The sequence below is a fragment of the Oryzias latipes genome, chromosome 22, assembly GCF_053564925.1.
Source record: "Oryzias latipes strain Hd-rR chromosome 22, Olatipes_Hd-rR_3.1".
In the NCBI taxonomy this organism is placed as follows: domain Eukaryota; kingdom Metazoa; phylum Chordata; class Actinopteri; order Beloniformes; family Adrianichthyidae; genus Oryzias; species Oryzias latipes.
In genome coordinates, this window is record NC_136258.1 from 8,454,299 (window position 1) to 8,480,823 (window position 26,525).

Genomic DNA, 26,525 nt, shown 5'->3' on the forward strand with positions numbered 1-26,525 from the left:
ATTAAAAGTTGCTTTTCCTGCTAAAATTAAGGGGGGGAAATGAAGTAACGTGTTTTATTTAAACATAAGACAAAACTAATCAAACCTCAGCGACCCAACTGTGTTTCTATTGAAAATGTGACTTTTCAACTCGAAGAAGCTGCAATGTTGGTCATTTCTGTGTAAAAAGGAAGCATTCTTATTGGCTAATATACCACTTTTTCGCGCATGAACACTTTGAAGATAAAACGGTTAATCCTATGAGGTTCGTAAAGTCTCACTTCCATAAACCGGAACAACAACCGTTCGTCCTCCTGCAGCCTTCAGCTGTGTTCCACTTCAGACCTCAGAGCCACAACGACCCAAAATCCTGGCAGGAACGAACCCTTCACCTTTGGACAGGCGCGCACGCGCGCACAAGGTCACCTGTGGGAGGGAGGGGCGTGTTGTCACCTGGCATTTAACTCCTAATGACGATCAAACCGTTTGGACGATCAGGCAGAAATGAAAATGAAAGTTAACAGAGACGCGGCGGCGAGTCATCCTGTTCCACCTGAGCTGCACAGGTAAGGCGGCGTTCACGGACTGCTGGATATTTCTGCTTCTGCCGGGAACGAAGGCGCGCGCACTGCGCTCAGACGGATCTGCTTCAGGTAGGGGAACGACCCGATCTTTACGGTAAATTACCGGGGAGGGACGGTGCTTTTATTTGACCTTCTGAGAGCGCGCTTTCAGAGGGAGGGGTCATCAGGGGCCGAAGGAGCTGCAGGAAGGTGACGGGCAAAGTGCTGATGCGTCATTTGTAAATGATTAGCCTGCGTTAATGATCTGTAATTACAGGGAGATAAGTGTGGAAACAGGAGAGTTAGGATGGAACTCTGGTTCTCTGAATCCCGTGCTTCAAGAACTTACTGAAGGATCCTTTACTGACTACAAAGTCAATTGTGACCTTCCAGTGACCCACATGAAGCTACCAGGACTGTTCCAATCTCATTTCACAAGAACACAAGGAACCCAGGGGGCAGAGAACTCTGGCACTCATCCGGGAGTCATAGAACCGTGTTTACATAAGTTACTCTTGTTCTATTTCATCCCTCCTGACCGCCAGAGGCGGAGCTTCAAGCACTAGATGGTCAGTGCCAACAAAGTCCATAGGGGTCCGGAAAACGGGACACATTCTCACCTCAGAGCGGCAAACCAGAGTGACCGCAAAAAACCATCCATTGGATTGGGGTCAGGCATATTCACCCTGCAGAATCTCGTAAATGTATCCAGGGATGACCAGGAGGCAGCCGCAGGATGTGAACACAGCTCTGGTAGATTGACAAGACACCCAACCCCGGTCAGCAAGGGTCAGCCAAGCATAGCATAAGCCTGCCGAGTGGCACCGCCAACCCAGTGGGCCAAACGTTGCTCAGGAAGCGACCGCTCTTTGCTGGAGCCAGCAAAGCAAACAAACAGGTTATCAAAAGATCTCAATTCTGCAGTCGCCTTAACGAAGCTCTGCAAGGTACAGGCAGGGCACAGGTGGTACTCCTCAGGACCACCAACGTCGACATGGGCAAGGTGCAGGGGCTGATGGCATGAAGGCAACACAGCCCCCTTTGAGACAAAGCAAACGTTGGCCAGAGAATGACCTCCGAGCCATCAGGGGACCAGCAGTGCCTGGAGTTCGCCAACACGCTTGGTGGAAACCATAACCAATAAGAAAACGACCTTGAAGGAGAGCCACGTTAGGTCAGCCGATACCAGAGGCTTAAATGTCGAAGATTGCCAGGGACAGGTCCCACAAAGGAGCTGCCCGGCGACGAGGGAGGCACAGCCGACCGCCACCCCAAAAGAACTGAGAGACCAGGTGGCTGCAGCTAATAGTGACACCGCCCACCCCACATGCCAACACAACATGGCGGCCACGGCAATCGCCTCTAAGCCCATTGAGACGACTGTTGTTGTGATTTTGGGCTATACAAATAAAATTGAATTGCATTGAATTGAATTAATCAAGCAACTCCTGAAGGAACTGTAAAACAGACGCGACCACACAAGCCCCATGTGGCGGCACCAACCAGCAAAAAGACTGATGGAAATGCCACACATGTATCCAAGGCGGCGGGGGTTACCTAGTGTTCTTTAGCAACCAGGTGAACACCTGGAAGCGACTGGGATTGCGAACCCATCTCCCCAATGGAGACAGCAATTCCCGCCTGGCAAGGCGTACCGGCGAGCAGCAGCAGAAACCAGATCTGCACCAACCAGAAGGGGGCCACCAACCAGAGCCTGTGATCCTCCTGGAGAACCCACAGGAGAGCCAAATATATCAGGAAAAGTGGAGGAAATGCATGAACCAGGATGTCCTGCCAGTCCTAGGCCAGAGCGTCCTGTCCCAGGGCCCCCCGAGTTGCCACATCTGGTAGGGCAAACCCAGGGGAGCCACTGTCGACGCCACTATCAAGATCCCCAGGAATCATAGGTGCCGTAGGGAGGGCACCTCCCTACGGCACCTATGCCAAACCTTCCAAACAAGACGAGGATATCAGCCACCCTTCAAGGGGAGGGGCACGGCGTCATAGCCTCAGAGTCCAGGGACACAGAAAGAAAGACAGTGGGCAAGTTCCTCTCCGTGAGATTCACCCGTAGGCCAGTACCCACATGACCCAGCACCTGTCGAGCATCCTGACCGAGCAGCCTCGGCGCCAGAAAAAGGAAGGAACCGCACTCCTGCTGCCACGTCACTTTATAGCCTTACATGGGTCACCGGGATGTCACAGGTGACTTTGTCAGTAAAAATAAGCCAAAATCCAGTATTTATTAAATCATAAATTGCATTTTCCAGACTCAATCTGCTTTTAAAAAACAGAAATATAACTAAAAGGAATATTTCTGTACCATGCATTGTAGTTCTTTTATTAAAAATGGTCTCTCTTTCCGACCTGAACCTCTTTCTAAAGCAGAAGAAAGACTGGTTCCAATCAGCTGCAAGTGACAGTTTAGAGGGCAACCGGTTCGTTGACAAGGGGGAAAAGCGGAAACAAAGACAAGAGCCGCTAAACACTCGATCGTTGGAAACTACATTTGTAATTTAGAAGAAACAGAAAAATAAACTGGAGCTCCGTCTAAAGCTTGCCTAGCACACCACTGGCTGGAGGACGTCTAAAGTAGGAGTGTTCTAGAGCATTCTGCTTCACCACAGAGTTTGTGTGCAGACTTTGAACCTCATGTTTTGTGTAAATAAGATCAGGTCATGTGTGTCTGTGTGTGACTGTACTCGCAGAAACCATCAACAGAACCTCACTGCTGGTTGGCTCTCGTCTGTAGAGCAGAGATCATTCTAACGCCTTAAACTTTCATTTGTTGCTTTTCTTGATCATCATAGCTGGAATTTCTTCAAAGGGCTGAGACAGTTCAGTCATGGACAACCCTGATGAGGATGGAGCGTCCCTCCAGAGCAACGGGACTAAAAGCGGAAGGAAAGGGAAGCTGGGAAAGTTCGGGTCACTCAAGAAGAGCATCAAATGGGTGGCAGATAAGAGTCCTCTGTCTGTAGGAACCAGAAAGTCCACATCCGACGATGCTGAAGGCTTACCTTCTACCTCCTCACCTTCATCAACCGGTGAGTCTAACCGCTGACTTTAACCGGAGACTTCAAGTGGGAATGATGGAAAGATCAGGGGATGACACTTGGTTTTATTATGATATAGTTACTTGTGGTAATTCTGCCCTTTGTGAATGGATAGTGAAAAAGTACTATTTAGGGGTTTTTAAATTAGGAGTTCATATATGTGCGTGTCTACCAAAACACACACATTTGTCTTTGTTATTTTAGTCTTTTATCCGTCAAAGTGGAACGCGGTTGTTGGTCAGACTTCATCTGAAGAACATCTGTGTTTTGGTGAAAACCTGAAATAACAATTATAACAGGAGACATGGGAGAGCAGGAAGAACATTATGGAGATCAGACAGGCTTCTGTTTGCATGTCCTATTCGTCAGATTAGTACTGACTCCAGTAGAAAATAAAAACAGCATGTGCACGTACGTGCACAGGCAGAGATACCTGACAAAGGTGGCCCACTGTTTGCTCCAGAGGGAATTCACCTTGAACTTTTAATTAAAACCATTTGAGAGTTGAAGGACAATGACAGGAATTCAACCTTTACTGGTCTTGACCTCCCTGAGCCGATTATCCCAAAGTTAAGATGAATCAACCAAGACGGTCAGATGTAGCCTCAGGTCCTGAAGATGGAACTGAATTTCATCAAACAGTCCTTTATTGTAAATGTACTTAAAGACTCACTGAAAGATTATAACAGGAGTTGATGCTGAAAAAAATCCATATGAAGCTGCAGCTGAGAATGTCATATGGACATTCTCTTAGGACAGTGTGAAATTGATTCTAAAATAATAATAATAATAATACAATCAAGAAGATAAAGAAACAATGATAATAGAAGGAAATACGTAGGTCTTTCAACCTATTTGAACGTCAACAATAACATCCTGTTTAAGTAAAGAAGTAGTCTCTAAAGGTTTGAGTTAACTGCTACCATTTCAGAGTAAATGATAGTGAACGTCTTCCTGACACAAAAGTACATATTTGTCACTTTAGGAACTGGTTTGGAAATCCACCGGCTGAATCTCTTTGGGTTTTTCCCAAAGGAACCGGTTCCTCTAAGTCGACTTAACCGTGGTTTGTGGGACTTCACGCGTTCTTCCTTTCATCAGCATGAAAAACAAGAGTGAAGGCGAGCTCTGCATAATGCAGCTCAGCTTCCATATGTTCTGCTGCTGTCAGGTCTCTGGTTCTGGCTTCGGCTGACAAGAGGAGAAAGGAAGAAGACTTTTTTCACAACTGAGATGAATTAAGTCTTTGTTGTAAAATCATCTGTGGTCCAGTTTGCATAAATAAGTGGGTGAACTTAAAACACCATAAAGCACTAAAAGGCACTAAAGAGCTTCACGTCAATGAAAAACCAAGATGAAGAATAAAGTATAATGAAAATATAAAACTACTGACTAAACAGGGACACAGTCACTAAATGAAATACAGTAAAATTGGACAAATGGGTCACCACAGCCAATCAGCTTCCTCCATCTTCATAGGTCTGATTCGCACATTTGGTTTGGCAAAGATTTCCGGTCGGATGCCCCTCCTAACACAACCCTCAGTATTTATCCAGGCTAGGGACCGGCACCGTGAAACCCTGGCACTGATTAAATGAAAAAAGCCACTCTGAAAAGTGGAAGTTGTAAATGAAAACTGGTCAGTTGTCATATACAGGTGGGGGGGGGGAAATCATTCAACAGCTGAGGCTCCTCACAGAAAAAGCTTGGTCCCCCTCACCTGGACTCATGATTCAGTCTTCAACCTTAGAGACCCTCTCCAATAAAAATTGTCTTTTTGACGTGTTCTCGTAGCTTTTTTCTCATAATGGAGGACATACATAAAGAAAATTAATCTTAAAACTGCATTTCTAGGTATTTCTTTATTCAAAATGTTGTGAATCAGAAACAGATGATAAACTTAAAGCTGTGACGTAGAAGCTATGGCATAGTAGTAGTAGTAACCTTTTTAGTTTGGACAAGTGTAAAATAACAAAATAAGACAAAAATGATATAAAACAAGAAAATTATATAAAACAAGACAAGACAAAATTATATAAACACAAGTCCAAAAGGGAGTGAGAAGAAGAAAAATCTTATAAACTCTTACCCCCTTTAAGGTAAAGGGGGTGAGAGTTACCATAGCTTCATGCTTCTGATCATCCACTGTCAGACAAATAGATCCGTGAACGTCTTTGTTTTCCTGCTTTGAGCTGGAATCTGGATGGATCTGATGTTGCTGCTGTTTCTGTTGCACCGCTAACGTTAGGTTGGGGTTGTGAGGGGCTGTAAGCTAGAGGGAGAGAGTAGGGTGGGCTTACTCTGCAGGAACTATGTCCTAGAAAAGGACATGAGTTTTGTTTTGTTTTGTCTAAAAATTACATAATCAAAATGAAAAGACGACTGGGAACGCTTTGAAAAGAGATCAGAAGATGATCTCAGAGGAGCCTTAAGTCTCGGTTAGCAGTTTAACACGGTCTTTAAAATCAGCCGGTGGTGTTAGGTGTGAGGGCTTCCTGACTGCATGTCTAGAGCTTAACGAAAAGTCATCTCTCAGCAGAAATGACTGAGAGAGTCAGCAGGCTGCTGGCTTTCACTTTTACTCTGTGGAGTTCTGCTGTTTGCATAAGCAAATATTTACAGTCAATGAAGTGTTTGGTTTGGTAAATGTCAGGACACCAAATCACTTGAACCAGAAAGTAAACAGGAGATGTTTTGTGGGACCTCTGGTGTTTCTTCTGAAGCTCCTGCTTCTCTCTCAGGTCCGAGCTCACCTGCCAGCTCTTCGAGGAACGGCGGAGGCTTCTTCCAAAACCAGGAGGACAATCTGGGCCATGCTGCTTCGCCCAAAAGCAAGGCGCTGACCCGTTCAAAGACAGGTGAAGGACCCACTGACGTAAATCCGGCTGAACGGAAATATTCGTTCATATTTTCTTACAGGATGAGTTTTTTCACATCAGCAGTGTCTTTTGTGTGACTCTGGTTTTTCATTGTTGATTGCCGGGTCTGTCGGTCTGCGTCCGCACTTTCAGGACGGACACAGACGGAGACCATTCAGGAAAACCGCTCTGAAGCTTTGCTCTCTGACCCGGTTTAATACTGAAGTCAGATTACAGATTACTCACTGCACACTCACATCCGGGCACTATTTTATCAGCAAATTCTCTGGGAGCCTTTGTCCATTCATCCATGCAGCCAGCGACGCCGCTAGCCTGGAAGTTTTTACACAGAAACAAGAGGCTAACTGAACACACTTTCCACTCAAGTCCAAAAACACAACAGTTTCCCAGCTTTCTAAAGCCGCTTCATCATTCTGCTGCTCTCCAGGTTGTTTTCCTGACGCCAACCTAAACGCAGAACCACATGACACGGGTTCCTCCAGGGCCTCTTGTTTCAAATTAAAAGCCTCCTCTCAGTGCCATGTTGGTTTCAGTGAACAGAATCCCTCATCATGATAACAAGGCTTTCATTGTGGAGTTTTTATTAAAGCAACACTCCTGTCACACAGGTGTGACAGGTGCCTCCATATAAACATTTGTTCATCCAACCTGGCCTGCATAAGAAAACGGATACCACACCACGGAACTAATATCCATTTTTGAAACAAATACTGCAGTTTTCTTGTTCAAATGAGAGAAAAATAATCCAAAAAATCCAAAAATTAATTTCTGGTTAACTGTTGTTCTGTTTTTATTCGGCTGCTAAATGTTGACAGGAAAAAGGAAAAAACAGTGATTGTGTTAACAAGCAGTGAAAATCACAGAAAGAACCAAGAATGTTTATACACTTTTATACACTGTATACAATTATACACTTTTGGACATTGCTGCAGGGCTTGGAGCCCTCTGAAACTCTCATGATCTAGTCTGATATTATCAGTGTTACAAGTCAGCATGTCACGCGGAGTCCCTTAGGGATTGAATCTTGGGCCTCTGCCTTTTAGCCTGTTCATGCTCTTTCTGGGTCAGCTCACAAGCACCAACAATCTTTCATGGACACGCCTCTCAGCTTTAGGTCGCTCCGTCACCGAACCACTATGGTTCATCAAGGCGGTGCCAAACAGCCACTACGTACATTTTACACTTATTGCACGGATGAAAATTGGTCATACATGTATAACCGTGAAAAAAGGGAGAAAACTTGTAGTTATTACGTGAAATTTTCACAGATGTATCAGGAAGGAACCACGTTAAAACCACGGCAGAAGTACAAATAAACCACGCAAAGAACACGTAGATAACTGAAGATCATGAACCGTCTATGATTATTTCTCTGTTTATCTGCAATTCATTAGTGGTTCATGCATCAATTACGTCACTTAACGTGATATTTGCGCCGTATACGTGATATAAAAGTTATGCATTAGTGGTTCATGCGTGTTAAGTTTGTTAGACAAACACAACTGGAGAAGATGTAAACAGGTAGAGATGTGGAGGAGGGGCTTAAACTCACCGCTTATGATTCCAGTAAATTCACAAATGAATAGTGTTGATGCTTTATTGGGTTTACTGGATTTTATGTTAAAGAAAGAACATAGAAAGAAGTCTGCATCAAAGTGAATTTGTTTCCATCTTCTCACTCATCTTAACTCTGATATTTGACAGACGGAAAAGTCTATTCAAGGTTGTGGAAAATGGGCAAAGGGTCAAAGGTTACTTCAGATGTCCAGTTTAGAATCAAAAGATGAGGAAAAATTAACCCTCGCTAGGCACCAAATACGACCACTTTCACTGTTTGAGGAGAAAAATTTGGAGCAACATTTGGCTAATGAAGGTTTCACTTAATCAGACTAGTCTTTGCTATTTATCTTATTGGTGGATTTCCTCTAAGCTTCTCATTTACAGTCAATGCTTCAGATGCGATGGACACAATCATTTTTCTTCTTTATTTCAGTTTTATGGGTCAGAGTCTAAGAATTTATTCATAATTGGTGTCAGGCTAGTATTCAGCTCACGAAAAAAAAGAACAGAAAAAAGTGGCAGTTTTTACCAGAACCAGCCTTTAAAATGAAAACTAACTGCAGACTATATCTTAATTGGGAATTCAACTTCACAAGTATTATATTTTTATGATTAATAAGTAAAATAAACAATGTATTTTGTTCTTTTGTCTGTATGCATGCAGGCTTTAAGTTATTAGGGGCGTGGCTGCAAAAGGGGCGTGTGGGGGGGGTGCCAACCAGTGATTGCCCCAGGGCGCCATATTAACCTGGACCGCCTGTGTTCCTAAAGCAATGTATTATCCAAGGTTAAAGCACTAAAACCTTTTTGAGGCTGTGTGAGCACCGGCACTGTGAAGCCGTGCTTCTTTGTACTCAAATGTGTTTTTTTTATTAACAGAGCCCAGTATGTCCAAGCTTGGTGACTCTTTCCTGAAGAAAGGATCATCTATTCGCCGCAGCCTGAGGTTTGGCATCAAAAAAGAGAATGACAAAAGGCTGGAGCCTCTGGAAGACGTCTTGGTGGAGAGGACAGAAGGGAAAAACGAGAAGGAGGAAGACATTCCGGAGGAGATGGATGAGCTGTACACTCTGCCAGACTTACCTGACCCGCCACTCTCAGGTACGTTTTCCTTAAGTGGATTTTCTCTCCTGTCTTTTGCCTCAAAGTCCTGAACTAAACCGGAATGCAAGAGCTCAGAGCACTGGCTCCAGACTCACACACTGGACCTCTGTGAAGCTCTACTGGGCCACTAAAAGGATCTTGGGTCACTTCAAAGGCATTTTTAAACAAAGATGAGTCTGATATGCAGTTTTGAAGTGTCGCCATAAGAAACGTAATCATGTGTGAAGTTGTCCGTTTTCTCAGGTAGGCCTACCCTTTTGGCCGCACGCATGCTTGTCCTTTGTTCTGTTCTGTCAGACAGCTTTAATGAATCCAAACGTGGATATCATATTAGCTCTAAAACATCACCTGCGTTTCCATTGACTATGAGTTTGTGCAAGTTGGATTTGCAAAAATAAATTCTCAATTTTGAAGAAACACATTTATTGAAAAAAAGTTTTTGTTCTTGGAGGAGGAGGTTTTAGAGGCATATCCAAATTGACATATTTCACAAAACTGCAATGGAAACACTTTTTATATTAAATGAGTCATGTGACCAACAACCGGAAGCACGATGCCCTTCTTGGTAGGAACTGGCGGCCTTGGGCGCTGCACAGCGGGCGCCACCAGAGGTCCCACAGCGTCACAGAGCTCATCAGAAGTGGAGCGTCTCATGTGGAATTGTTGGATCCACAGCTCCTCTGGAAAATCACCAACCACCATTTCCCAAAATGGCTTCATCCGTAGCCCCTCCCACATTTAAGGAGCTCGCCGCTCCACGACCTGAAGAAGACGCCGACGTCTCCTTTGATAGATGATGATGAGCGCTAGTGCCGTGGTAGAAATGTTAATGGATCTGCTGTCAATCAAAGTATTGTTCACATCCGTGTTTTTGAATGACTTAACGGGGGAGTCGGTTTGTGTTTATTCACATAATTAGGATTTAATAAAAACAGTTTCATTAAGAAATAGTGTTTTTTTTTGACATTTCTAGAATTTGGTTAAAGTTTTGCACATATGTGTGATGGAAACGCAGCTACTGACTGCTCCTTCAGCTGTGACTGTTGTTTCAACAACAGCAGTTGATGATGGGAACCTTCTTGTTTGTGTAAACCCTTCACAGTTTGTCCATAGACAAGAGATTTGTCCTGCTTGTGTTGCAGCTCGAACCCAAAGAACACGACTTTGACAGATCCTGAGATAAGTCTCTCTGTTTACGTGATTGTACAGCACAGACAGTTTCAGGGCTCTGTAAACTTAGTTGGTAAAGAGGACTTGCCCTTCCTCTGCTCTTTATCTTTACAGGGTTGTTATGAGCCAACTGTGGTTCAACCAGCTGACTGATAACCCTCCAGTCTGATGATGGCATGGTGGACTTCCAGAAGTTTATAAAGCTTTCATCAGTAAAAAGTTTTTCAGTCTGAAGGAGGGCTTTGTTTTCTGAAAAGGTTGAGGTTGTACTCGCTTCTGGCAGAACCTTTTTTAAGCGTTCTTACACTGGGAAAGCGGGGCTGATGTCATCTCAAACCATGAAACTCCATCAACAGATGAACGTTTGAAAATCGTTAGACCAAAGTTGGCGTGAGGGAAGGGGATTGTCAGATGGACGTATAAGGCGCGTGTGTTGTTATCCCTGCAGTGATGGAGATCAATAAGCTGATTGAAATGGAAGTGCTGGAGGAGGCCCATCTGAACCTGCTCGCCTTGCGGCTGGAGTTACAGAAGGAGCAGGAGGCCGGTGTGGAGGACTGCTCCACAAAGGTTGCTCAGAAGCAGAAGGACCTAAGCCTTCTCTACGGAAACCTACGGAGCAAGATCCACGAGATAGTCCGAGATTCCAGCACCCGTCCTGCCAGAAACAAGGGACTTCTGGTCCCGGTGGCCCGCATCATTCAGGAGGAGGAGAAGAGGGCCGGGGAACCCGGAGGACTACCAGACAGCTGGGTAGAAGCCTGGAAAGACGCTGTGTGTGACAGTGTCCAGGTCAAGGTGGACAGTGTTGACCTTGAGCCGAGGGAGCAGAATGTGTCCTGGTTGGCGGTTCATCTGGGGAAGCTGGGTAATGCCATTGTGGAGGATCTGGAGAATGTGAAGAGGGAGCTGCGATGGTCTTACCCACGCACCTTCAAAGTTTTCAGCACGTATGTGAAGAGCTACCACAGAGTGGTGGGGCAGCACCTGAAGAAGCTGGAGCAGCAGTCCACGGAGCTGAAGGATCTGTACGCTCTGCTGGACTGGATCCTCAACAAATACAAGAGGTCAGTGTCTGCCAGCGGACTTTCCTTACTCCAGGATCTTCTTTTCTCTCACCTCAGTCACAGATGCTAAAACCGGCTGATACGTCAACCTGAATGGAGCGAAAAGGAAAACTGTAAGCAGTCCTTCCTAAAAGGGTTCTTTCAGTTTAAAACCTTCTAAATTCAACTAGATATAAAAAAAGTTGAACTCAGAATTGTGTCATGTAAAAAAGTTTACATCTGGACTAATTTTATGTAAATTGCTCAAAAATTCAGACAACTCTCTGTAAATCCAGAGTTTAGTGTCTGTTCGGTTGGGTTTTGTATGTTTTCCCTTATATGATATTTCAATATTTAAAAGATTATATTCCTTTGGCACGTAAAGCTATGAATAAAAATACATTTTAACAGAGGAATTCATTTTTATCTTAATCAACAAAAACAAAATGTTTTTTTGGACAGAACAGCTTTAAAACTTTTGTATTTTGAGTCTTGTAGACTTTTTTGTTCTTTTTGGTAAAGTTTGTCATTTTCATTTGCTCACGTTTTGTTTGAAGTGCTGTGAAAATACATAGTTATGATAAGTTTGGTGAACACATCTGTGGTTCAGCTCAGACAAGTGGAATTGACCCGACTTGGTAGAGGCGAGCTTGTGGTTGGACGTCTTTTTGCTTTCATCATGTAGATAAAAAGGTAAAGACTTCAGAGACACAACAAGAAGAAAAACTGACAAAGCTTACTTCAGGATCGATTTGATACCTTTTTACAGACATAATCTTGGTCAAGTTTTCGCTCAGATCAGTGTTTCAATGCGTATCTGTGTCCTTTACATCCCTACTGTTTGGTGTAAGTGCAGAGTTACCTTCCAAAAGGCTTTAGGTCCTTCCTGGGACGGTTGACCATGTCAGTACCATGCATCTGACCGTCAGGTTTTACATTAAAGAGAAGAGCTTCTTCAAGGAGAGTCTGTTCATAGTTTAAATGAGTTCGATTGGTGAATTTTTAGTGCAAAAATCACTGACCACATCTGAGAACTGGACTGAGTGGCCCCACCCCCTGGGGTTCCAAACAGGAAGTAGCTGCTGGTTCCAAGAAGCCAAAATGGACTCCTATAGAGAAACAGCTGATCCTCCGTCATTCATTTGGTCAGAAGAACCGTTCTTGATCTGATCAGTTTTTTTTAACAAGTCCTTGATAATCCTCATTTTTTCATAGTTTTTCTTTAGTTCAAGTTATTCCAGTTATAAACGGACCAATCAGATACCTTCATAAAAGAAGGTGGAGCCTGAGCCCCCCCACATTCAATGTTCAAGAGTTTTGATTGACAGATTTTGTACCACTTTCACTGGTAGGGGCGTGGACTTCCTGATTGGTGAGAGTGGTTGTCGTAGAAACGGCGACTCAGACAGACTCTGAACGATCACTGATTACTGAGGTTGTCTGGGTCCAATATGGCGGCATCTGTATGGCATAAAAATGGCAGCTGAATTGACTTTATTTGGTTGAAGCTGGAAGTAATAATAATTGATACTTTATTTATCCCACAATGGGGAAATTCTTCTCTGCATTTTGACCCATCCCCTGGGGGTTGTGGTGAGCTGCAGACTGGCTGTGCTTGGGGGGTGACAGCTGGCTGGGGAGAGTGGGGATTGATATGCCAACCCTTTGGTAGTTGGATGACCTGCTCTACTGCCTGAGCTAAACTGCCACCTAAATGCTTTTCCTCGAATGATGTCAGGATCGCTTGCTCAGTCCAGTTCTCCAATACAGTCAAGGGCAAAAACTCAACCGAACAGGTTTTGACTTTCAGCACACTCGACTTTTCTGACAGGTTTTTCCAGACGGTGGTGATTATTAACTGTTGCTGTGGTGCAGTGTTTTTCTCATTTGACTGGGGTTTGAAAACTGCATTTGTGTTGTTAGATCTCAAAGGCCTGTCAAAGCCTGAGCCAACTTTTGTTCGGCTAGACTTTTTGCTTTTGGGAAAACAAAAATCTTTTTTGCAACAAAATTTACACTTTCAAAGAACAAACAAAAACCAAAAATCTGAACCTCTTCACCCCCATAAACATCTTCAAATACTCCCAAATTCCCAGTAGAACCAGAACCTTATAGTTCTAGATGAGGAACAGTCTACCAGGACACGAGCAACACGAACAAGCAGCCTCTGAGGCCACGATCAACCACAATAGAACATTAACGTTGAAATGCACTTCCTTTGACTCCTGCAGTGAGAGGATCATGGGAAGTCTGTCCTTGCAGCCGGACATGAACGGGGAAAGCACTGATCTGCAGCTGGAGTCTGACTTCCTGAAGCAGCTGAAGGACAAGTATGTCTGCAGAGTGAAGGTGAGGAGCTCCAGGTGAACTCTGGTTCATTCAGACAAACAACAACTAAAACTTAAGTGCTCTTCTCCACACCAGAGCGCAGCTGCAGTTGTCAGAAAGGTTCTTTACAGTCAAGACTAAAAGCTTCCTGGAAGTTAGTATGTGCAACCATGAGCCGTTTGATTGGAAAGGACACAGTCACCCCTCAAAGCATAATAGGACGACGTTTTAGAGGTTCCACTGTGAAAAGAAATATTTCTCAGCTCTTCCCATTTCTATTTTTAAAAAGTGGGACACCCACAACTATTTACATCTTTTTGCAAACTTTCTTCTTCTTCTTTTTCTTCTTTATTATGCATTTATTTATTTAGCTCATGGAATCACATCATGACATCAGACAAGAAAATAAAACAGAAGATAAACTAGAACATTTACATTGCAGGAAGGTGGAAGAAGCCATAAAAGACAATGAATTAAAGAAAAAGAGACAGAATAATAAAACAACAAATGGCAAAAAACAAACAATTTCCGTAGAAAAATTAGTATTTGGCCAACAGTCTATTTTTGTAAATTGACAGGGATTTAGCAGGTCAGAGTGTTTTTGCTTCTGTTTCACAGCAGTTGACTCACAGCTTGTATGTGCATGTGTGTAGATCAAGAGTCCTAAATATTTAACATCTTCTCTTCTGTCATCCCACCCCCTTTTCCCATCATCATGTGGGAAAAGGGGGTGGGGCGATTTGTCAGTTATCTCTGCTTTTATTGTCATCCTTACAAAACCTTTACTGTGTGTTTGTCTTTGGTCAGTGGACTTTTAATATTTCATGGTCTCATCCAGGTTACAAACTTCACATTTTCCATCAGTATGTTCAGGAATGACCTAGACATTGTCATTCTGCTGCGTTTTGGCAGCTGTGGATATTTCAGCTCAGCAGAGGTCTGAAGACAGAAAAGTGGTTCACAGACTGTCGGAGTGACAGACTGAGAATCACGAGGTCGTTGTTTGATTTTCCCACAGCGACGCCTTCTGCATGTCGCTCTGTCAGCATTAGGGTCATTTTCAGTCAAGAAGAGACCTGCTGGTTATTGGATAAAAAGTAGCTTTGTCAAAATGTGCCTCATGTTTTAAGAGTTTGAGGCTTGACTGCGCACGCCCTTCTGTCCTGTTCAACCATCACAACAGAGCGGCCGGCGCTTTGCTGATCCGTGTTGCTTTGCACAGAGGTCAAGACTGCCGCAGCAGGTGGCTGCAAAGACACGACAGGAAACGCCCTAGTCATTGCTGAAAAATAGAAAAATGAGACCTCAGAATGGTGTCCGCTGACAGGAAAAGGCTCTGCTCCATAGTTTATTGCTCCATAGTTTATAAATGCTGACCCTACATGTGTGTGTGTGTTGTGTGTGGGTGTGTGTGGGTGTGCGTACATGTGTGCGTGTCCACACGCTCCGTGCTGCCACAGGAGGATGTGAGGATTTCTCTGGAGAGAGTCATTGAACTGGAGAACGAGTCCGTCTGGAGTGTCAGTAAAGAGCTGGAGATGGAGGACGACGTCCTCTGCTCTCCGTTTCCTATGGACATCTGGACTGTGAGCGTTCACACATTTCACACTTCATTGATCAAGACATGAACACTTCTCAACTGCACTGTAAAAATAATCAAACACTCATACATATGGGTACACATGGTAAACACTTTGAACCTCTGGAAAACTACAGAAAAATCCATAAATTATTATAATTATTATTATTATATGTTATGTTTAATTGTTGAACCTGACGTCTGCATCTGTGATGGTGTAATACTGCAGCATGACCAGGTGGTGGCAGCAGACAACTGTGTTCATAACTTTCATTTTTCTTTATAGAAAGTTAAATCAAGTATCGTCAACTCCAAACAGCTGGATGTAAATCTGGAACAGGAAGTGACCCAAACATGTCTGGAAGAGCTGCAAAACTTCCCTAAGAGGTTTGTCTTGATGAACTCATTGTTGTTTTATTTTATTTTATGCTTTCATTTAATTTTTTATTTTGTTTATTATTTTATTATTTTAGTTTATCTTTATTTATTTTTTATTACTTTTTTTAAAATTAGCTTTATTTTAATGGGGCAGCGCAGTAAAAAAAAAAAAAACATGATAAACTTGGTTAAAAAAGCCAGAATTAGCCAAAGGCTAGTTTTCATTTGTGGTCTCGTGGCCCTGATGTAAACATAAAAATAAATACAATAAAATAAATAAAAAACATTTAATCACAACATCCAATCAGGCTTATCTTTTAGTGTGGGCAGCTATAAGAATTGACAAGCTGCAATTTAAACCTTTTTTTGATGCTGTTTGCATCCTAACCTCCTCTGGTACTGAGTTCCACGCACTGGCGCTCCTTCCTGATCAGGCCGTTTTACCCAAAGTACTCCTGCGCAGAGGAATGTGGCCGTCGCCTCTGACAGAGCCGCGTGTAACTCGCTCAATGCTGTTTCTTTTCCAATTCATGGAGCACTTTATACATCAGTTTCATGTTGGGAAATGTCTGAGGACTGTCCCAGTTTAAAATAATATATTTTTTAAATTACACACTCATGGCAGTGTCTTGTTTTTTTCTATTCATAACTTTAATTGCTTGTTTGAACAAGACTTTGAGTGTTTTTTGCACTCTGAGCAGCCTGGGTCCAACTGGTTTTACAATAGTCAAAGTGACTGAAAATCATAGACCGCAAACATATTTCTGCAGCTTCTTTCATTTCAAATTGCATGAAAATTTGCAAAGTTAAACTTGATTTTATACTCAATTTGTTAAAATGGGCTTTAAAAGTTAGCTGTGAATCCAATATTAACCAGATATATTTATGTTGGCTGACAATTTGTATCTTTTCTCCGATAACATGTATGTCGGGATCAGGTGACATTGTATTTATCTCAGTGAAGTAAATGCCTGCAGCTTTCGAGATGTGTAACTGTAGACAGCACTGCTGCAATCAAATTGTGACACAGGACATTGATTAAGTGAGTTTAGCTGCAACAGTGTCTTTTGTACAACCGTGAACACAGAAAACCTCAAACTTAAACTTCTGCTTCACAGGTTTTCTTTTGAAAGTGGTAATTCTCCAAACACAGCAGAAAAAAAAGTAACAGACGAGAGAAGCAGCTGATTCTTTTAAGGTGGACAGGACTGCAGTGGATCAGACACCGTTACCTCTGGAAGTTGCATCTAAAGATGCAGATGGAGGTCACATCTGCATCTTTAGATGCAGATTCGTTTGAAGATCAGTGGACCTTCACCCGCATGGCTCTGCATACTCAAGCGTGTTTGGGCTTGTTTAGTTTGTAGCTTTATACAAATCAGGAACTTGGAGCTTGTGCCTGAACATTCATGCACTCATGTCATGATTTATTTTTTTATTTATCTCCTTCTTTTTTGACATTTCATCAAAAGGTCATGAGCGTTGGTGGTGGTGGTGGTGGTGGGTTGGCGTTTTTCTGTCAGAAGCGTTTTCAGCTGATGGTAGATTTGTGGTTATGATAACTCCGTCTCTGGTCTGCAGAGCGACTGAGCTCTTATATGAAAATATACGACACTCCACTCATAAACAAGAACCTCAAAAAAAGGTTTAGGTTTTTGGAAAGAGGCATTTTGCTTTTATAATTGATCATTTTTATACCGAATAAGATGAAGAACTTCTACTGGATTGTAGAGACGCCACTTTGTTGGATTAAAAGATCAATTTAATGAAAAATTTATTTTTTCTGCTCATTAAATAGTTCATCCGTGTCCAAAGTCTTCCTTTCATGGATGACTTTCTCTTGAAACGTTTATTTTTCTCATAAAGCAAAGGAGCATTCTGATGGGTTTTGCAAAAAAAATGCATTAAAAATGTGAATTTCAAAGTGAATTTTATGTTTTTGGTTGTAAGTATCCCCTATCAGAAGGTATGTTGAAGCTTCATGTCGGAGCGTTTTCCTGCCGCCTCCTGTCGTTGAAGAGTCTCGCTTCTTCTGCAGGTTTGAGGAAGAGTTCAGACGCCACTTCAGCGCCATCCAACCACAGCCTCTTTGGACCGAGTATCTCGTTGCATACATCAACAGCTTCACAGCTTTACAGTAAGTCAAGTGATTTCACCAGTACTCCCATAATGCATTGCAAAGAGGAGCGTGCTCAGACAAGCTCTTAAACAAACAACCTTGATCTTTGTTTTCTCAGCAGACTGACATTTTCAGGGGGGGAAAAATGATATTTTGTACTTAAAGTTCCACTTTTGTTCACTCTAAATCACTGTAGGGATGTGAAAACAAACAAAAACTGGTATATTTATATTTGTTGTGAAAAAAATCACATTGATTTAGCAGTTTGGCATGTAGTCTACCTGAAATCACTTTTCCAAATGTAGAGCTTTTTCCACAAAAACATGTGGATGCTCCTCAACAGTGTTTCCATAAACATGTGCAGTAAATCTACAGAGAAATACTGATTGTGCTTCGTATGCTCAGTGTAAGTAATGATTCTCTTTATAGATAGTTTCAGTTAAAAAGGCACAAAGCTGAAGTTCTCTTCATAAAAGCCTCCATTGAGCTGTTTTTGTGTCGATTGATTCATTGTTAGCGCCTGTTTCCAGCACAGACAGAAGCTCCTTGTGGGCAAAGGAGCTGCTGAACGTTTGTTTGGATGAATCACGGCGGAAGTCTCTCTGCTGGGAGAATCGCTGACCTCGTCATGGAGAGTATCCGTGCTCCAAAAGAGGAACTGTTTTGGTGCCAGCCGCGTTTGTGAAAAAAGAAAAAATGTCAAATGTCGCGAGCGTTGCAAAGAGGGCTCCGTCACGTGGTTTCAAGGAATCGCTGCAGCGACTGGGAAGTGGATTTGTGTTGCGGGGGGGGGGCATGTATACCGCTAAAAGCATGTCTGCAGGGAGGGGGGTGTAAACGTGCTCCATTCTGTGCAGCAGCTGTTTTAAGCTGAGAGGTTATAAAACACTCCCCATCTGTCTTTCACTAAACTCTGTGCATCATAAAAGAAAAATGCAGCTCGTGTCCCTAGAAACACTCAGTGAACTTGATGCTCTGAGGTTTTCCTTTTCTGTGATGCAACATCGTCTAAACAGAGAATTGATGGCAAGCAAAAGCAGCATTAGATGAGTCTGAATGAAGAGTGTTTGTGCTGATCATCCATGTTTGATAGTTTGAGCCAATGACTCTGTGCAGATTTGTCCTAAAAAAGCTGAGCTGGTGTTTGCGTCTTTGTGAAAGTTGCGGCTTCTTTCGCTTGACTTTAACGTTTCTTTTAGCTCTGAGATGCTGCAGATGTTTCCAACTGCAAAAAGGTCGGCAGAGTTACAGCAGAGCTTACGTTAAGGCCGTGTCCCACAGCCACTACGTACATTTTGCATGGATGAACTTTGGTCATGCGTGAGTGAACATATGTGGAAAAAGGGAGAAAAGTTGTGACTTTTTCACAGATGTATCATAAATGAACCACGTTAAAACCACGGAAGAAGTACGAATGAACACGCAAAGAACACATAAACTAATGTAGGACATGAACCGTGTGATTATTCTGCTCTTTATATGCAATTCATCAGTGATTAGAGTGTTTTTGACGATATGTGATATAAAAGTTATACATTTGTGGTTCATGCGTGAAAAGTCTGTTAGACAAACGTGGAACGATTGGGGAAAGACACACATTTGCGCATGAATCTGGCAAAAATGACACACAATTGTATAAGATTTTTGTCATAATTGCGTATAAACTACGTGATATATGCATCGACTGCGTAATTCTCCACCGACCAAAAACTCGGAACAGCTCGAAATTCACGTGAAGACCCGTCGGCCGAAACTCTCGACGGACATCTGCACATCGACGAACGCAAGAAACACGTATGAATGACGTAGATCACGCATGTGTCATGAAAGACCGACATTTCATATGTGGACAATGTGAAAATGTACGTATTGACTGTGTGACGCGGCCTTAAAGTGGAGAGTTGCTGAAAAAAAAAAGAAAGCCAAAGAATTTGGCTTTCAGAGCATCTTTGCCTCCTTCGTGATGGATTGTTTTCAACGTTGTGTCATTTCCGGTGTCCTGCAGGAAGCACATGGACGGTTACCACGGCAGCTGTCCTCGCCAGGTGGAGGCTTTTAAAGGGGAGGTGGCGTCCCTGACCGCCAGGCTGATGCAAAGCCTGGAGGACCAGTTCAAGCAGGACGTTAAGGTAGAGTGCCTTATTTTTGCTGGAATGGGTGCAACGCTGGGCTGTCCCCCCCCCCCCCCCCCCCCCCCAACATATGTTGCAATTTTTCTGCTGCGGTTTCTCAAAGAGGAATTGAAAATATAATTATTCCCTTGGAAACTTTGTTTCACAACACCCCCACCACACAGTTTCTTGAAATGAAGACTTTCACAGAACAGGTAGGATGAAGGTGAACGTTTGGTCTGAATAAGCTTTCAGCAAACATCCGCAGAGCAGAAGAATCAACTCAAAGCACAATGAAGAAAAGCATCAATCACCACGAATTACAGCCACTGAACAGAACCATCTGCGTTCAGCGCAGCAGACTTCACTTATACGATGACTGTGATGTGATGAAGTGCTGCAGATTGATCACAGGAAGACACACGTCTCTGTTTTTCAGCTGTACCTCAGGAGAATGGTGACCAGAAAGTGGCTCACCAACGACGACGACTTCCATCAGCTCCTCACTCGGACAGAGCGGCTTTCCCAGCACTGCCATCTCCTACAGCCCCCACACGCCCAGGTGAGCAGGGGGCAGGTAGCGACCAGCCTGGATCAGAAGGCTTAGCTGCCATCCTTTCTGTTAGGATGCTAGGAAAACAAGGAAAAAAATGATATCGGAAGATTTGTGGCTAAAGTTTTCAGCAAATAAACTCTGGAAGCTTAGTTTTATAAACATTATAATGTATTTCTTATCTTTGCACACATATTTACTGATGAAAACCTTTTTAGTTTTGAGTGTTGCAACTCTATGTTTTTAAAAAAACGATCAGCTGTCTCCACTATTTACTCTACAAGTTTAGAGCTTCTTCCCCAAAGATCTTTTTAAACAGGATCACAGGCAGAATGTCACAGGAAATTGACTCCTTCACAATATGGATCTATATTTCTATCAACTCTAAAAACGGAGGAGCAAAGCCGGGGAGTGAGGAAGAGTGAGGAAGATGGTGCTTTACAATCAAAACCAAATGAAATGAAAATAAAACCCCAACCCTCCCCCTCTCCTCCACCCCATTAACCCACACAGAATGAATACGTCTTATCAAGTAACTTAGAAGAGAAACTTGGCTCTGCTGTGAGGAAACAGAATGTTGGGATTATATTTATACCAGGAGCAGCTCAGACACGGCAACGGCGCCCACTCCAACCTGGACCCCAGCCGCCCCAGTGAAGGCAACAACCACGGCATCAACCCCCGACCAAGCCGGCAAGCCCTAGCACAAAGGATCCCTGCACAGGCTGGATTCATGATAAGAAAGAGGTTATAATGAAAAACATAGGAGGGGTGGAGGGCTCCACCTCAGGTTCCCAAGGACTCTTACTTTAAAAGCAGATTAAGACCATTAAAACATTTATAAACCATTAAAGAATCTTAAAACACTCAAGTTTAGACCTGGAAGGTCTTCATGGCATCATTCAAACACAGCATTTCACTGAGGTGTCCGACTGAACGATGGACACGCGAACAGGCGTGTTGCTGCGGCCTGCAGGGTGTTTGTCACTGGACGTTTTTACCGTAGGAACAGTGAAAATTCTACGTCTGTGTTCTGTGGCATTGTGATACTCGACCTAACGACCCTTTCATTACATCCATCAAAAATAAAACCTATTGAGACCCTGATGTGCTTGACGGAAAAATATCCTCTCTGATGGTGCGACCGATTTCCACTGTTGAGTCGTTGCCTGGAAGTCATTGAGGATCATGATGTTGTTGTTAGCTTCATTCCTGTGGCTGCCATTGTTTTTTGACAGCATGAATGAGAGGAGGGTTTCCTGCTTTAGCACCGTGGATGAATAGGTGGAAGTTCACGTGATCTGGCAGCCGCTGCTGCTCCTGTTGTCGTGCCAGATCCCTCAGTCTGTCTGTCCCTCCATGATGCAGGAGTTTGCCAGCCGACTGCACTACCACGTGGTCCGGGAGTACGTCGGCCAGCTGATGAAGAAAAGCTACTCGTGCAAGAACCGTAAACACGAGAAAGCGGCAGCCAAAATCAGCAAGCAGACGGGCGCGCTCAGGGATCTGTTCAGCAGCATGGTAACCACACCACACCACTAACCTTTGACCCCAGAGTTTTGGCTCCAGTGTTTCTCCATCCGTTAATTAATTATGTTAAATGCGATCCAAGTTTGAAGACTGTGTGTCATTTTGCCGACAGCCGCCGGCTGTCGGCAAAATGACACACAGTCTTCAAACCGGTTAACAGTTAAGGAGAACGTTTTAAACCAGTGTTTAGATTTAGGCTAAACCTTTCTTGCTCTTTACGTAGACATCGGTAAATTGTCGAACTAAATCTTCCAGATCTTTATTGAATCTGAAGGTAATGAGGACTGATGACCTGACATGAACCAGCTGCTGCGTTGTTATCAGGCGCTCTGGAAATCCTTTGGTTAAGCGGCTTCCTCTGCTTGTAGAATTCCAGCATGGAGTGGCTGCACCCTGTGGGGGAAGACCTGAGCACCATCATTGGACTGAAGAACAAGGCTGACATCAAGCACCACCTGCAGCCTCTACTGGAGCATTACCCAGACTTCAGGTGAGCTCAGCGATGTTAGCAAAACATCTGTATGTTCTATGAAGTGATAAATAAAATAATAATAAATAATCATCAAAAGGAAAAATTTGCAGTGAAAGCAGGCTTGAGTTTTGGTCATTTCTGGATCATTTTCCATAGAAATCAAGCTGACTGACTTGAATGTCTGAAGAGCCCCCTGTGGTTGTTTAGTGAACTGCTCCTGGCTCCAGTTATTTCCAGGTGGTGATGAGTTTCCTGTCATGCTATACCTGCTGGGTGACCCAGGTTTGAATCCCTGATGAGACATTTTTAGAAGTTGGGAAAAAAAGTTCCTGGTAGTCATTTGCGTTTAATCATTCATAAGAATACATCCACTTCAGACTTCAGTGGAAAGGGAAATGTGTTTCCTCCTCTATATTGAAAAATAACCTCCAAGAAGGTCGAGACCCCTGAGACCCAAATGCAGATTTGGTTCTGTCATACGAGGGTCAAAGAAGAAGTCCTTTACTTTGGGGTTTTCCAAGCTTTCTTGCTCAGTTTGCTCTCTTTGAAAAAAAAGGAATGGTTTTTCATCAGAGGGGTCACGGACAGCAAGTTCATAGTAAATTCCAACTCTGCTGTAACTATTCTCTAAAAAAACACATTCAACTGCATTCTTGATGGTGAATCACAGCAGAGTTGTGGTCCAACATGAAGGGATGTCCTGTGGCTGCATGGTGGATGGGTGTGTGTGTGTGTGTGTGGGGGGGGGGCCTGTGGAAGACGGTGTGTTTCTAAAAACTCACTGAAGCTCCTGAGCTGTCGTAACATGACTGTTTTGTCTCAGTGACCACGTGCACGTGCAGAAAAACACCAAGAAATCCTAAATGAAGACAGACACGTTTGAAAGTTCCTCTTTTGTGGGCAGCAGTTCTGCTTAAATGAGGAATGAAACTCCATCAAAGGCGAATTTCCATCCAAAGCAACAATGAAGTTAAGGAAACAATGAGGGAATTTACCTGAAACAGGTGAAGGGCTCTGCTGTGTGCAGACACATTCACGTGCAGAAGCATGCATGTTAACTGAGTGGAACGGACTGGAGGTCATCTTAGGTGAAGCGTGCAGATCTAGTTCAGTTCAGAGGCTCCAAACAGCCAGGAAGAAACTGCAGATAAAAATGAACACGTGTCCACGAGCTCCTGAAAGCCCAGCTTGGTTCTGTCCATGTGTGGAAGTTCAGGCCTATTGTTCTGTCAGCAAACTGAACATAAATCTCTGGGTTGAGCAGGAGTTACTGCTCTGAAACACATCAGGTTTTCTCAACCTTCTGAGACGTCAGCTCACAGAACAGAGAAAGAAACTTTTATTGAATCCATGTGACTGACCCAAATACAGACCACAGTGAATATTTAAACCCTCGCTTCAGGATGATGTACAGAGATTAATTATTAAACCGCCAAAAACCCAATTTCTTTACTTCAAAGTTCACCCTTGAGAAGGACATTTTTGTTATTACCGTCTTAGCTCTCAGTTGTGTGGGGCAACATGGCTTTCGGGAAAATCCTCATCCAACCAGAGAAAGGCTTTTATTTCACTGTATTGTTCCAAAGAGTTCAGTCCTGCTTTTGTACTTTACAGGGAAACTCTGAAAATCCAATGAAAGTGGTGTTTTTGTAGCATTTTACTGATGGAGAAAAAAATACAATGAAAATAACATCTCTGAGTATTTATTTCATCAGTTTAATCAATTCTTTTTCTACTAGTTTCCAGCAGGCTGAACCCCCCCCCCCCGATGTTCATTAGAATTCAATCAAATCGTATAGTACAGACAGAGGACATGAATGAAGCTCGTCTAACTGATCAACCAGAAACACAGACTGACATAAGGGACGGAAATGAAAGAGGAAATCTTCAAATCTCTGAGCCGTTCATAGAAATTGCCTTTTTCGTCCCAATACATTTGAAAATGAAGGTACGTGCTACATTTGCCAGGACACAGTCTCCCTGCTCTGCTCCATTCTGATGAATCCACTGTCAGACAAACAGATCCATGAACGTCTCTGTTTTCCTGGTCTGAGCTGGAATCTGGATCAGAACTGTACGGATGGATAGATCTGATATTGCTGCCATTTTCGTTTCACAGCTAATGTTAGCTAGGGGGTGTGAGGGGCTGTAAGCTAGCGGGAGAGCATGTAAACAAAGGGATGATGGGAAAGGAGAGAATGCTTCCAACAGCCCCACCCACAACTCAGAATTGATTTTCTAATGAATTCCTGCCACTCTGCAGAAACTTTGTCCTAGAAAACAACACAGGTTTTTAGATTTTGGCTAAAAACGGCGTCATGTCATCATCATACAAAGACAACTGAAGGGCTTTGACCATATCAGAAGAGGATAAAGGTTTAGATGCTGCACAGGTCCAGAAAGAGTGTTCATGCTATCACCCGTCTGTTTTCCTACAGCAAGAAGCATCTGGTGGCAGTTCTCTTCTTCCGAGGGGACCTGGGACGCCGTGAGCACCAGCTAATCCTCCAGAGACTAACAGACCTCAAAAAGGGCGGCAGCGGCTCCAGCTGCGACCGGAGCCGAGTTCTGTTCGGGGACATGCCGGTCACCACCAACACCAACTGCCTCCCCGGCCCGCCTTTCTCCTGCTTGAGCCGCATCCTGCCGGATCGCTAAAACACGCCGCTGTGTGACAAAAATCAGACGTACGCGATAGCTGTGGGTTTTCGGAAGCCTTCTTTCTGTCCCGCAGCAGGAAGCCGTCCTGGACTGAAGAGCCAGATTGTTTCTGCAATTCCTCCTCCTTACTGAGCCTTTAAGTAAAAATTAGAGCCCAGCCACAAACTCAAAAACTCACCAAAAGTTGCACGCACTGAGAACCCAGAGAAAAAAAATGATGACATCACAGCGTTAGAAACCATCCAAAAAATGAATGGGCCCAAAATCTCTTTTATTTACTAACAAAACCAAAATACACGTGTCTAGGATATCCATAGAAAGTTTTAAATTATTATGGGATGGCCACAGGACCTACGGCTTGGCAACCATTTTGTGACACGTGCTGCCAGCTCAGGTCTACAACCTCAACTGAAGTTGTGTTGACCTTTGGCATCAGGGACGAGGCTCCCACTTCCCATTCAAAACAAAAATAAAAAAACTCCTTTAGGTTTTGATCTATCGCCTCCTAACTCCTCAAGCATCACCAGGAAGCTACTTGGGGAAAAAAGTTGGCTTAGAGATGTGTAGAATTGAAATAGCGTTAGTGTGGCGAGAAAGGTTTTTTCTTTGCTGGAATATTGTGAAAATTTAACACAGGAGTAGGCGCCTCAAGATGAATGAAACAAAATGACGTGTGGTATGACAAAGTTAGGAATGTAGGCGTGGTTGATATTTAACCTCAGTTGCCAAGAAAATACATTGACTTTTGCCGATTCTTTTAAAAATGACATGGACTTGTTCGTCACTCCCAGGCAACCAAAAAATAAAGTGGTTGCTATGGACATAAAACCAACAGAAAAGCTGCCATTATAAAAATTGTTTTAAAAAGAATCATCAATTTATCATGTGCAGCTCTGACCAGAGACGGAGTGTACGGCAAGTGTAGCAGCTCGGCCAATCAGGGCAGGTTGGGGACAGATGGCGAGGGCGGGGCTGCGGGCCATGCAATGCAGCTCGCTGGTGATTTAGCATGACTTGAGTACAGAAGATGGAAAGAGGAAAAGCAGCCACATTTAAAAAAGGAAAGTTCTTCTTCTTTCATTTCTGTTTTAGTCAAATCTAGAAACCATCAATGTTTGTTTTTGTAACCATTGATTTGCAGAAGAACTAGACTCACTGTTATCCTAAAACCTGAATATTTCTAGATTTTCTCTACGAAACACTACCGATAAACGAGAAGAAGAGGCAGCCAGCTCCTCCTCATCCTCCTCATCCTCCTCCCCCTGTGGTCCCAATCCTCCCCAAGTTTCACCTCTTTGTTCCATCTTTTCCAATGAAACTTTTTTAGATTTGATTTTGTTTGTACCGTATTTTCCGGACTATAAGTCGCACTTTTTTTCATAGTTTGGCAAGGGGTGCGACTTATACTCCGCAGCGACTTATATTAGAAATAAATTG

General features: G+C 43.4%; 1 protein-coding gene across 3 annotated transcripts; it reads left to right on the plus strand.

Moving 5' to 3' along the window:
* The first annotated feature begins 261 nt into the window (after positions 1-261).
* exoc3l4 (exocyst complex component 3-like 4) lies at positions 262-25,402 on the plus strand. Of its 3 annotated transcripts, none has more exons than XM_011490688.4 (14): positions 262-632; positions 3,353-3,589; positions 6,340-6,456; positions 8,917-9,138; positions 10,760-11,378; positions 13,589-13,706; positions 15,146-15,271; positions 15,551-15,651; positions 17,681-17,779; positions 19,767-19,890; positions 20,312-20,434; positions 21,794-21,946; positions 22,324-22,445; positions 24,866-25,402. In XM_011490688.4, exons 2-14 carry the CDS (start codon positions 3,388-3,390, stop codon positions 25,083-25,085), a joined length of 2,346 nt encoding a protein of 781 aa, XP_011488990.1. In that variant the 5' UTR covers positions 262-632; positions 3,353-3,387; the 3' UTR covers positions 25,086-25,402. The 3 variants fall into 3 exon arrangements, with proteins under 3 accessions (XP_011488990.1, XP_020569287.1, XP_078796987.1); XM_020713628.3 differs by having other exon boundaries at positions 409-545; XM_078940861.1 differs by having other exon boundaries at positions 478-632; positions 3,370-3,589.
* The last annotated feature ends 1,123 nt before the right edge of the window (positions 25,403-26,525 follow it).